At 43.9% G+C, this 13,516-nt stretch overlaps 1 protein-coding gene across 1 annotated transcript; it reads left to right on the plus strand.

Moving 5' to 3' along the window:
* Positions 1-3,719: 3,719 nt before the first annotated feature.
* On the plus strand, positions 3,720-4,490 carry RHOH (ras homolog family member H). Its single transcript, XM_009884949.1, has one exon. The coding sequence runs from the start codon at positions 3,747-3,749 to the stop codon at positions 4,320-4,322; it is 576 nt and encodes a 191-aa protein (XP_009883251.1). The 5' UTR covers positions 3,720-3,746; the 3' UTR covers positions 4,323-4,490.
* Positions 4,491-13,516: the final 9,026 nt, after the last annotated feature.

Genomic DNA, 13,516 nt, shown 5'->3' on the forward strand with positions numbered 1-13,516 from the left:
CTGGCATAAATGGAAATCACATTTGGTTCAGTTGATAAACTTACCCCTTCTGATACGAGCAGTCCTGCTTTCCTTTGTTGGTAGAATTATTTCAACAAATATTAGATTAGTTTTCCGTGGGATGTATATTCACGTGAATCCTCCATCTGCGAAGACCTTGGTGCTGCTGTGCTCCTCTTCCCATCCCCTCGCATTACGGGTTGGTAACACTGCTCACCTTGTCTGTATCATATTCAGCCGTGATTAAGTGTGAGACATTTACTTGCATGAGATTGCTTGAGGCAGTGCCTGGAGAGCGGCTGTTGTATGGCTTCTTGTCAGTGAAGTCTGAGGGCTCCATTACCACAGACCAATGCCAAGGTTCTGTATCCCAAAGACAGAAGGAACAAAAATAGGAAAGCAAAGAAAGTAAATGTTGCATTAGTTACACAGACAATATGATACAGTCAAAACCCCCAGTGCTCTGTCTAAAACTGTGCAAGTATTTTCTTTGAGGTTAATCTCAAAGTTTATTAAAAGTCACTATTCAGAATGACTGCATCAGAATTAAACATGTATTCTTATACTTAATAATACTATAAAAGCTCTCACCTTATTACTCAAATAAAATCTATTGTTACGAGTGATGAAAGCATAAACCAGTGTAAAAGAAGATACAGATTTATAATGTGGAATTGCAGATCCAAAATGGACTTGATAAAGTTAGTAAAATCTGGAAAACCAAATTGTTGGGGAAAAAAAAATAGTCCATCAGCAGCTTAGACTCAGCCACCTGTGATCAGACGATTTTGTGTAGTCTTTTAATCGGTGTAGCATGCTGTACTATTGGACCAAGATCGTAGTATATAGTATTAGAGAGAGGAAGCAAATCTTTTGCAAATATTTACACAACTGGTTGTATACTGAGGTATAGAAGTGCCCAGTACCGGCCTGTCCTTTACAGAACATTATTTTCTGTTGATATTTAATCTAAAGAGTTTTCCATTAATTGAGGTGAATTTGTGTAATTATTTTAATACACTAATACTGCTCTTACCCTGAAGCTGCGTCAAGGACAGGGTATGTGCATAATTAAAAATATATTTTCAATATGCTCATATGTAGTTCCAGCTATATATGGAAGCACATGAACTTCAAATGGCTGTCAACAAAAGCAAGGTGAGGACCACTGACGGCAATCTGTCCACAGAACCAGAATATGGAGCTTGTTACGTACTGTTCATTTTTATTCATTAGCAGACTGTAGAACAATATCATTTGCTTTGAAAACAATTCCGCACTGTTGTGGTGGAATATTTCAGCTTTTCCTGTTGTGTGTGTCAACTAGCCATATTCACTAGTCCTTGATATCTTTTTCAGTCTTTAATAATTTATACACTTTCTTTCAAAATAGCCAACACAATCAGACCTGGTAATCAACAAGCTGAGTACCAGAACAACCATGAAACATTCGTGAAATAGCAAAACTCTTGCTTCAGACATCCTTATTTTCCCCACATTCAAATATACACAAAATAATGAGCCTGAAGGCATTAAGGACTACGTGCACCAGGGGGATATGTTTGTTCTGAAAAGGAGACTTGGTACATTCTAACTTTCTCCTGGGAGCATGCAGCTCTGTCTGAATCATACGCTACTGCTTGTGGTGAATTGCAGTCTTTTCAAACTGTACTGCTGACACAATTTTGAAGTAGAATACCCTGAAGGAAAGATGATGATGCATTTAAGTAATTGGACTGTGTAGCCTGCATATACTTTTTGAATTTTTCATAGATATATTTTGTAAATGTCTTGTTTAATTCCCTTGAGAGCTTGTTTGGGGAATGGAGAAGGTGAAACAGTGGAGTTAGTGGTGCCAACTCTCTAAAAGCAAATTTCCAACTGCTGCCACTAAAACTTAAACTCACAAAGCAGCTCATTTCCCGGCAGCCCGGAATGCCGCGAAGCGGCCTCGGCCTTCATCCCACTTCCTAGAAGCGAGCCGAGATAGTGAGAGCACGGTCGCGCTAGCAGACCAGGAAGCCCTGTCTGTTGCAATGACTCCTCTAGATACCGGTAACTCAAGTACGCACGAGGACTGCCCCGCAGGCTTGGTGCCACCTCTATAAAACAACGTGCTCCGGCCAAGCACTGGCACATCTTCTTTTGGCCAGTGCATCAGCTGTGAGAGATGCAGGTGTGCCAGCAGCACGAGAGGAGGTAGGACACTGCCTCAATACAAAATGAAAGCAGGGTAGTTGCCAGTAGCAGTTGTCAGTGCCTGTAAAATGTTCTCTCTAAGCTCATCTAGCACTTTTCTCTTCTTTTCCTTTGTTTTTCCCCTTTGTGGAATAAGCCAAAGCTTTGAGTGTAATGAGAAATGTGGGTAAGAGGGGTGGTGGTGGGGGTTAGGGTACTGAAACTGGAGAGCATTACAGTAATGTAGAGTATATGCTTTTTGTAGCCATAATTCATTTCTGTGTAAATAACCTTAAGCTGTGACTTCTCTCTTCATATATGAAGGAGACAGAAATGTATTATTTTGTAACATACAGAGGACATTCTGAAATTATGCAGTGATACTTTTTTTTAATTACTTCTGTTGAGCAGAACTAATTTGCCATCAGTTTTGCAGTTACTGATTTTTGTAGCATCTTGTGTGTCGCCCTGTGAGAACAGTGAATCTTGCGCACAGCTAGTGGGGAAGAGGCAAACGCTTTCAAAATAGGAAAATTTGACTGAATGCTGGCAGGAGCTCAAAAGCAATTACATACTCTGAAGAGGTACTCTCAGTTCAGTTTTACAACAGAGTAAATGTCAGGGCAGCTGTATCCCTTTCAGATGAAATTGTTTGACTGGGACAAGCACTGGTGGTGTGGCTTTCTTTGGCTTGTGCTTCTTGCTTGTTGAAAGTGATCTGTAAGAAAAATCTTGAACTTTTTTGTATTTTTGCAGTGAATCCTTCATTGCTTTTGAAAACTGTTAAGGTTCACATCGCCTGAAATTCACACCTGAAGACTTTTCTTCCTCATTGTCACAAGTGATTCTGTGTTACTGTTCATTATAGGATTGCTTAAGTAGTCAAATTGGTTAGTGAAGGGCTTTTTTTCTCTTGACCACCTCTAGAGAGCATGGGTACATTTTCAAGGGAATCTGAACCGGTCGGTTAAGAGGGATCTGAATTCTGTCAGTCTTGAAAGTCGGAGGCAGGAAATGTCTCACTAAAAGCAGGTTACTAGCAGTTACACCAAAGCTAAATTGATTTTATTAGTTTTTTAGACAATTGGAGGGAAAAATTAGTTGGTGTCAGTGGAGAATGGCAAAGGTGATAGAACTGCCTCCATGGAGCAGCAAGAAGGTTATTTATGTGAATGGCTCTTGCACATACAGCCAGCTGGGAGTGAACGGCAAGGTTCAGCATCCTTGATGTGGTGTATTCCCCATGGCTGTCCAAAGACATGTCCAAGTGTCTTTATCTTGATCGATAATGTTCTGTTCTCTGTGGGTTATAAATGTTACATTTTATTTTTACTCTTCCAGAAACGTCATTTGACTCACTGAAGAGTTAAAACCGACGGCACCACAGAACCGTGTGGGAGAAAAGGGGATTTTGGACTCAAGTGACACAATCAAGTCTTGAGAAGTAAAGAGATTTGGATGGTTTCTTACCAAATGGAAGTTATCTAGACAGCCTCTGAGACCACTGCATCTCTCCATCCTACTCCTGCTGCGCCGAGATAGTGATTTTGGCCCTGGACGTTAATAAAATGCTGGATTCAATCAAGTGTGTCTTGGTGGGAGACTCTGCAGTGGGGAAAACATCTCTCTTGGTACGTTTCACCTCTGAGACTTTTCCAGATGACTACAGACCCACGGTATATGAAAACACTGGAGTGGATGTCTTCATGGATGGTGTACAGATTAGCCTAGGTCTTTGGGACACATCTGGCAGCGATGCCTTCAAAGGTATTCGCCCCCTCTCATACCAACAGGCAGATGTAGTACTAATGTGTTACTCAGTGGCAAACCACAATTCCTTTCTAAACCTGAGGAACAAATGGATCGGTGAGATCCGCAGCCATTTGCCCCGCATCCCTGTTTTGGTAGTGGCTACTCAGACTGACCAGCGCGACACGGGGCCCTACCGTTCCTCCTGCATCAGCCCGATAGACGGGAAGCGACTTGCCCAGGACGTGCGAGCAAAAGGCTATTTGGAGTGCTCTGCCCTCAGCAACCGAGGGGTGCAGCAGGTGTTTGAGAACGCCGTGCGGACAGCAGTCAATCAAGCCAAAAAGCAGAACAGGCGGAAGCTCTTCTCCATTAACGACTGCAGCATCTTTTGAGGACCATCAGCAGTGGGTTTGCCTGCGTTCATTCTTTCTGTCTTCGCACAAAGATACTGTGGCTGACAGGATGGGAGGCGAATCAAAGGAGGACTCCTGGCAGGACCACAGTGCAGGTGCCCCTAGTGACACAGATGTGCACTCTATTTTATCTGCTCCCCTCAACACACATGGGCACTATCTTTAAAAACGAAAGGTGCGGGTACATATCCTTATTCACAAACCTGTGGTTGGACTTTGCTAGCCTGGACTGGAGCAGGCCTAGTCTGGAGATCTGCAGATAATAGCTGTGCTGATTTTGTTGTTGTTTTTGATCATGTTCCTCAGTTTGTCTGCACTTATTTAATGACAAACTTCTGCCTGGATCTTGGCTCTTGGCAAGTCTGTCCATGTGGAGTTTTTTTTACTCTAAGAACTTAGTGTATAAAATCTGACCACTGTATATTCTATTTAAAAGACTCTTGTATACGTTTTTGTAAAATCCTGACAGTTTGTTTTCGTATTTTGGACGTTCTTCCTTTAGCTAACCACAGAAGCAAATTGTCCTATCCATATAATAAATGGCCTGCAGGCAAGCCTAGCACTTCTTAGACATGCCCGAGTCACTGCATAACAGTAATCAAATCCAGTACGTCCAGGATAGGAGTGATCAAAACTTAGTGACATTTGACAGCTGTCCTCTGGCTTTGTGAGATTTATTATCTTAGTCTTGTTCCTCAGCAATGTGGTCAAATATGGGACAAACCAGGAGGAAACTATCCTGATTCTTCCTAGACCTCACCTGGTTACAACCCCAGAAGGGCTGCCTTGCAGTCAGGGCTGGTTTAGACTTATGGTTAGTGTGGCAGAAATGAATCTGTGCTATCATCACCTCTGTTGTCTGTTGTAATTCTGGAGACAAAAGATTTTACTCTCCAGGGATGAAAAGTATTCTTTTCATGAGCACTAAAATTCTCAGATATTTTTAGTACACTTCTTTTCAAAACAGTGGTTCTAGTGAAACCAGTCATCTACTATAGTAAAAAAATAAATACATGGCAATGTTGAATGTGTGTATTTAGAATGGCTAAATAACTTTTTTTTTTTTTTGAGTTTGCATACTAAGTATAACTGCCTGGGTTGTATCAAAATAAGACTGAAAGAGGCTTTGCATCCTGGGGAGCCTAGCAAGTCTAAGAGTCAAATCCTGGCCTACCTACTTGGGCCAAGTTACCCTACTGCACAGAAAGCCAGGCTAAGGAGGTTGAAACTCCAGGTGTGTAAGAGAACTCTGCTGGAAGTTGTAGTGGGGTTAACACGCACTGCTGTACGTTCCTCCTGGGTTGTGGTGTTCCCCTCCTGTTCAGGTTATCTGTCCTCTCTGCCCCGCAGCATCTCTCGTCTTGCAGATCTGTCTCATCCCAAGGTTTCTGCTGCCCATAGAGGAAATCCCCTGGGGGATTTCTTCATGCAGCAAGATTTTTATTCTCCTTTTCCCTATCCTTCAGCTAGCTCAGAACTGACCTTTGAGGGGCTTAAAGCATGGTGCCATAAAAGACGGCATGTAGCACAGTAGGATGATTCTCTCTCTGCATGGATCCTGAGAGAATGACCTGTGCCTGTTCGGCTAAGCCCCAACTTGTGTTTCGACAGGGTGCAGCCACTTGTCTGATTCAAATCCAAGGTGGGACTTCAAGAGTTACCATACTAAGCAAGTAAGCTATAGCTCAGATCTTTGTCCCTGAAAAACTGGTTGGGTGCTCTTCTCTGTACTCTGTTCTAGCTCTGACCATCTTTATAAAGTGACATTCCAAATTAAATCATTCCCCTCCCATGAATCCCAGAGTTGATCTCACTGCTGATGTAGGTGAGCAAGCATTTCCATTGTGAGCACCTTGAATAGCAGTGGTGCATAGGACACTTGACATTGTGATTGTTCCACCAGCTCCCAGGCTGGTGCATAGCACTCATCAACTTGACTGTAAGAGAGGCTTCTGGTCATAAAAACAGACTGGTCTCATGTGAGGTTTTCTGATCAGCTTTAAATATTTACAAGCTTCCGCACCCAAGCACAAAAGATGAGGGCTCCCATCACCGCCCATCTTTTCGGTACTCTTCTCTTTCCTACTTCTCTTTCTCTCCAGGTGTTCATTGCAAATCCTTTGCCCCCTGAAACACTAAAACTGACATATTTGTAAAAGAACCTGAACAGCGTGGTAGAGTTCCACGAGTGGCTAGGTATTTGCAGTCCTCAGTTAAAAGACTTTTGGCTTTTGGAAGAAATATGTTTCTGCATCTCAAGTCTTGCAATGCCTCTTCACTGAAAGTTTTGGTTTTTGTAACCCTAATTTAAAAGTAGCCATTGTTACTGTTTGAACATTAAAGATCACATACAAAATGTCACGTTGTGAATCTTCGAATCTGTTACAATTGTGGACATTTTTGTTATGGTGCCCACTCTGCTAATGGATTTAATACCTGCTGTCAGTTTTTTTGAGACATATTTTTGCCAGCATGTTCTATTAAATGGCCTTTTTTCTCTGTGGGTTAAGCTTTGTTTACAACATTTCATACTGCTGTTTTTATGTGTTGAATAGCAGTAACTGCTAAGCCAGGAGGCTGTGTTGTGGTATCTGCCGCAGGATGCCAGTATTCAGGGACCAGAAAGCTCCAGAGAGTATCAGACAAAGCCAGATGAAGATGCACTCCAGAATCACACCATAACTGAAAATCCCATCTCATCTGTATTTGATTCATAAGGCTTGTTACAGTGTGTTAAAAAATGAAGAATTTAAGTTTTGCTTGCAATTCAGTGAAGCAAAGTGGATAGATTTCCCTGGGACGCCTGAGCTGATGATCCAGGAGGCACAGGTAATTTAGGGGTGGCTTGATATACTCCTGATTGTGCACCCTAGTGCCAGTGCAAGGTGTGAGGCCACCGAAAGCTGGCTGATTTTTAAAATCAAATTGGAGAGAGTATAAAGGATTTTGGTTTGGTGCTATGTGAAAAAAACACAGTTCCAATTTTCACAGCCTGGTTATTTTCAGACTCTCAAAGCTAAAAGGCACTTTTCACTGGGAACAAACTGTGAAGCACATTATTTTAGTGTCTGTAATTTTGCAGCTTTCCCTGAGTTATAAAACTGATGTGCTCGAAAAGTGTAGCAACTCAAATGCAGTGAAACCTGGACATAACAGAATTCAGCCAAAGATTTGTCCAAATAGCTTATTGTGGTGGGGCTTACACAACTGCAGCCGTGCTGCTCACGGCGTGAACAGCGAGGGACTGCTGAGCTCTCCCGTGAAGCCATACCAGGGTGGTTTTGCTAGCATTACTTGGGCAACAGGGTCGCTGGGTACAGGTCGGTGGTAAAAATCTGGCTCTAATATTCAAAATATATTCAAACGACAGCTAGGCACACACATTAAGTTTCAACTTCTTTTGCTCTGAAAAACAGCAGGTCAGGGGAGACTGAAAAAATTTGCCACCTCGCCTCAGTGGGGTCGAGCTGTTCAGCCTAAGGGAAGACACCGTGCCCAAATGTTGCCTTTCTATCTTCTCAAACTGATCCCTTTCAGTTTGTTACTCCATTGCTAATTTTACTTTCACTTGCTATTAAAATAGGTTAAAAGTGTTTTGGGTTTTTGGTTTTTTGTTTGTTTTTTTTTTTAAAAAAAGAGAAAATACTTGGAACTTAAAACGAGAACAGCAATAGCACTGTTATTTTTGTCAGCATCTGACTTCTCATTTTTACAGAAAATGTCATTTTGGGTCACTAATTTTTTTACTGAGTTCTGCAAGTTGGATAAAAAGTTGAATAGATATGCAATTGTGATTAAAATTGGAAACTATTCTTTTAGCAGAAAAAACAAGTTTTCCTTAGTAATTTGCAAAATGTGATGAGTACACGTTACATTATTTTAAATACAGATTTCCCAGCCTTTTTATACTTTCTTGATCTGCAGCATACAATATAAATATTTTCTGAGAATAAATAATAAAAATATGTCTCAGATCTTATCCCCCACCCCCCGATTCTTCATATTCAAGCTTGTGAGATATAATTGATACTGTTTTGCCTGTTATTTGCAATTAACGGTTTGCAAATACTTGTGCAATTTTTGTGGGTACCCTGCAATTGCCAAGGCATGTGAACACATACTATCTGATGCTTGCATTGATAAAGAAAATGCATTTAAAGCAGTCTTTTTTTTTTTTATACATGGCACTGCTACGAAATAAATCACCACAGGGATCAGACATGAACAAAAAAGAAATGTCGGCACTCTGACATCTCAGCCTTTCCTGTATTACTATTGCATTCGAGTGAATACAGCCATTAAAATAATTTCAAATAAATGGGGCAATTCATGTCTCGTAGCACTTTTTCCTAATGTCTCTGCTACACAGGGCTCAGGTTAATATACAAAGAATAAAAAGCTTCATTTCAGAACATCAGAATGGCTTGTCTGCTCTTGCCTTTGTGAGCAAGTTAACTACCTTGACTTAATTAAAAGTCAGTTCAGCCTCTGAACAAAGCCAGATCTGAGCACAATCGGGTTAGCCAAACTCCCTTGTTAGAAAGCGCTCTGAAACGACAGTAATGAATGTCTGTCTCTGGATGTGAGGAAGCAGATTTTATGTCTCAGAGATTTCCTTCACGGCTGTAAGTGTAAAATATCCTGACCATTTATCAACGGGTACCTGTCCTAGCTGACCTGCGTGCTCTTTACGTCGTGCGCTGAGCCACCAGCTGTTGAAAAGAAAATTCAGGGAGAAAATAAACTTTGTACATATCTAGGTGTTTATATTGGTGCAACTGCTTAACTGTAGCTATGGTGGCCCTTCCCCTGCCCCGCACCTCTCGCTCCATCGCGACGGGACCACACAGCCGCTGTGTGTGCCAGCATGGCCCGTGTTGCTGGGGAGGCAGGAGGAGAGCATGGCCACCGGGCAGCCTGGCCCACGCAGCCTCAGGGGAGATGGGTTTTTAGCAGGACAGAAGAGATACTCCTCAGGGCTCGCCTCACCAGGCATCACAGCCAACTGCCCTACTCTGCACAGAGGGCTGGCCCTGCCTCCATCAGACTTCTTTCACTTGCAGGTGCCCTTGCAGTAACTGATTTATTTTAAAATCAGTGTCTCTCTCAGTCGTTACCCAGGCCTGGTTTCTGCAGGCGCTGCTGTGCTGGCAGCGCGGGCCAGAGGGCTTGTCTCAGCCTTGCCGGGTGCTGACATTTTGGGGGGGGGTGGCGAGGTGGGGGTTGCTCTCAAAGCACCAAGCCAAAACCCCACGGCACATCCCCTCCTGAGCGCAGGGAGCCAGCCTCCGGCCTTGCACCAGCCATGAATTAGTCATTAGCAACCAAAATAATAGCTATGGCTGCCCTTCTGGTTATGAAGAAGATGTGAAGGAGCGACATGCCCGTCTCAGGTCTTTCACAACCGCCCTGCGCAGGGCTGGCCGGGGGGGGAATTTCTGTCATGACTCCTCTCACCTTGGGCAGCTGCGGGTATGATTCATGCAGGGGCGGAGTAGAAGGGCACAGGCCCCGCTTATGGCGGGTGGTTGTTTCTCTCTCTGGAAAAGAGGAAGGAAACGACGACCGATGCCTCCGCACGGCGTGAGGTGCTCGCCTGCCCGCGTCGGCAGTTTCCAAGAAACCTCCGGTGAGCGCCGGCTCCTGTGGGTGCCCCAACAGCTCCCGGCTGTGCCTCGGAGGACTGAGCTGACCCGGTCTCTCGTGCCGAGACCCGGGTGTATCCCCCGCCTCCTGGGCTGCCTTCCCTAAGGGCTCCATCGCTGTTCAGGTACCACAAAAAAGGTGAGATTTTCAAAAGAGCAGGATTTGCTTTGAAAATCAAGATCCCTTGCAAACGCCAACTGCCACAGAGGTGGTTGAGTGTGTTCACTAGCCACAGGCAGGGCCACGGTGGCCAAAGGCGCACAGCCAGCCCCAGGGCACAAGGGGAGAGACCCAAGACTGATGCTTCTCAACTTGGTAGATGAATTAATTATGTAGAATCCACTGGGCGGAGATTTATGTGTCTTATGTGCCAAATCTCTGGTAACACAGAAGCAACCACTGAATTTCCTCTTTCTCAGAAAACTCTGGGGTTTTTTAATACATAAAATTCTAAGTGACTTTCTGGCTATTACCTTGAATAAATGCTTGCATTTATCTGCCACCGTGACACAAGATCTGCTGCTTAAAAGCCAGTGTCAGCCATCCTGCTGTGAACAACGCAGCATTCAACACAGCGTGCATCCAAGTAATGGTTAAAGGTCACAGGTTTTCATAAGAAACTGGCTTAGGACTTCTAATGGATCTTGGGTATTATTATATATACATATCTTTTAAATTATTATGTAGGACATGGAATTTGGGCTGGTATCTGGTCTGTCATAGAATTATTGACCAACTAAACCAGAGCTGCAGCCATGGCTCATCATTAGGGCATCGGCTTAGACAAAGAACATTGGTGTTTAATCCCTCTCCCATTGTGCAGAGCTTGGCCAAAGCCAGGTCAGGTCAATGGGGAGCTTTCAAATTTAGAATCATAGAATCATTTTGGTTTGAAGACACCTTTAAGATCACCTTTAAGTGCAACCATTAACCTAACACTGCCACCACTAAACCATGTCCCTAAGCACCACATCTACATGTCTTTTAAATACCTCCAGGCTCCAGACCAGGCCTGTGTAAGCCTGCACAAGTACCTTCTGGATACACAACTCCAGACTGACTGCTGGTGCAACCGACCTGTTCAGGATCAGCTTGATCCAAATAGATTCACCTTGCCCGAGCCAGCTCTCTGTGGCTGGTTGGTGAATGCAGGAGGGTGAACTGCAGACGTGAAATGCTGCTGCACAGACACCTCAGCTGTCCCCAGCTCCGCTGTTGCAGCTGGGTGATACCCGACGAGCCATGGCTCCGCCTGCACCACACGTGAAATGGGGAGATGGCAGTGACCTTTTTTTAAAGTACTTTCAGATCTGTCATGAAAGATCCTGGTGCTGGTGGGTACTTCTGACTTTGCCGGGTCCTAGCTCCCCTTCTGAGAAATGTTTCTGCTGACAGGTTTGACCTGCAGAATTTGCTCTGAATGGATTTGTAACACAGCTTTATGGGATTAGGGCTTTCCAGTGTTTCAATTCACTGAAGGGATAGGGAGTAGTTAAGCGTAAGGGCCAGAAAGAGAAGGGACAATATATAACAATGCATTAATTACTATTTTAACAGATCGTAATCATGACTATCAACATAATGCCCTTTTTAATTGTACAAAACATGGGTATGTGCTGAGCTAACACCTGATTCATCAGTGACATAGTTAGAAATCAAATTCTCCCTGAGGGACTCATGCTGAATGCCAAGAGGGTAAAGCAGAGGGAAGGTCCCTCCATCCTTACCCCTTCCTGCTCTTTCTGGAGCACGCTCTTGCATTCCCTGTAGTGACTGGGCTCTGGGGCACTACTGATCTCGATGTGTGCAATAGGGACATTCTTACAGTAAGGATTTAGTGCCCAATCGACAGGTCTCATTGAAATATGATAACCTTGAAAACATTCCTGTTTCCCTTATAGGTGAACAGAAAAGACTGAACACAACCTGAGCAAGAATTCTTGATGTGAAGTGAGCAACTAAGATCTTTGTACCCTTAGAATTTCACGCTTCCATGATAAAATACTGGGGAAAATTACTGATGTTCCCCAAATAATTCCTTTGTGATGGGAAAGATTATTTTTTTTCCTGCAGTGGGAAGAGTCAGGTGTGCCCATATGGAGTCTCAGGGTCCTGATGAAGTACAAGGCATAACTCAAGGAGATTAACCCAAGGAGACGAGCTTCTGACTCTGCTCCATGTCTTCCACAATTTCCCACCTGGCTGACAAGAAAACAGATGCAGTGCCCTTGCTCTGGACCATCCTCGAGTTTTTGGCTCTGTAATGTGCAGGGTCATAGCTTTGCTATTTTTCCCTGACTATCCAGAGGCATTTAAAGAAAATGAGGCATCTTTACCCAAGAAATTCCCTTCCTGCTTTCATAGCTGACACATACTTTTGACTCCCACTACAGAGATGTCACAATTTAACTTTTAATTTACAGATGAAAGAAATCCCATGAACCTTGCCTAGCAGAAAGACTACTAGTTGGGAGGTTGCTTTTTCCCCCTGAGAACAGCTGGTTCTGATGGACTCAATCTTTGCAACAGGTGTCAGCCAGCGCTGGTGGAGTTAACTCTCTGTGAAACTGCACAGCAGAGACTGGAGGGATTTGACTTCATTGTGTATTAAATAAATGAGTGATATGGCTTTAAGCAGAGATAACAAATAGCATATGAAAAAAGAGATGGGTTCTGGAAAGATCTAAGGCAGAAGGGGTTGGTTAACTGGGTTCCTGAAAGAACTAAGAACAAAGACTAAGTTCTAATTGGGATTTGGGACAAATTGCTCAGGGATGCTATTGAACTACCCAGAATTCGCCGAGCAGAGGAGCTTAGATGTCTGCAGGGTAGTGCTCTGATGCTGTGCATATGACAGAAGAAGCAAAGCAGTGGGAAAACTGAAACCTGAGGCAGGGTGGCATGAAAAAAACCCTCCCTTTAACTCCGCAAAATCAGTCTGCCGAGCTGCGTGTGCTCTGACGAACAAGAGACGCTACGAGTGTGCCAGGCATGAAGAGTGTGAGACGCAGAAGCAGCAGTGGACCGCATCGTGTCACAGGAGCCTGCAAGGACCGGGAGAAGGCACGTGGGGCAGGGTGAGAAGACAAAAGCCTGGGAGCTCAGAGGTGCTCTTCGCAAGAGAAGTGGATGAAGCTGTAGCAGCAGGAGATGGGCAGAGTCAGCACAAATGTGAATGGAAATTACATTCATTTCTGTATGGGGTAGAGGTACATAAGCAGCTGCGGTGCTAAAGATAATTATGTAACACTTAAGAAAATCCCTGGGCTGTGGAAAAAAAAGCTGTGCCAGGGCCTCTGAGGACTTGCAGGTGTATGAAAAGATAGGGACATGAAAGCCTTTGATTGGACCTGGGACTCCCAAAGCAGCTGCTGCTTTGTGAAGGCGATGCTGTGCTTTTCTGGTGGGAAACATGGACAATGGGGACTCTGAAGCACGGCTCCATGCTGGTTTTGCCCTGGCAGGCACATACTACAGAGAAATGAGCCACACTTTCTCTGAAGCCCAGAGGGAAGGAGGCGATGAAT

The sequence above is a fragment of the Charadrius vociferus genome, unplaced genomic scaffold, assembly GCF_000708025.1.
Source record: "Charadrius vociferus isolate BGI_N301 unplaced genomic scaffold, ASM70802v2 scaffold134, whole genome shotgun sequence".
Classification (NCBI taxonomy): Eukaryota; Metazoa; Chordata; class Aves; order Charadriiformes; family Charadriidae; genus Charadrius; species Charadrius vociferus.

Bases quoted from the DNA above. Each gene is read 5' to 3' on its own strand.
- RHOH (XM_009884949.1), top strand. From the start codon at position 3,747: ATGCTGGATTCAATCAAGTGTGTCTTGGTGGGAGACTCTGCAGTGGGG.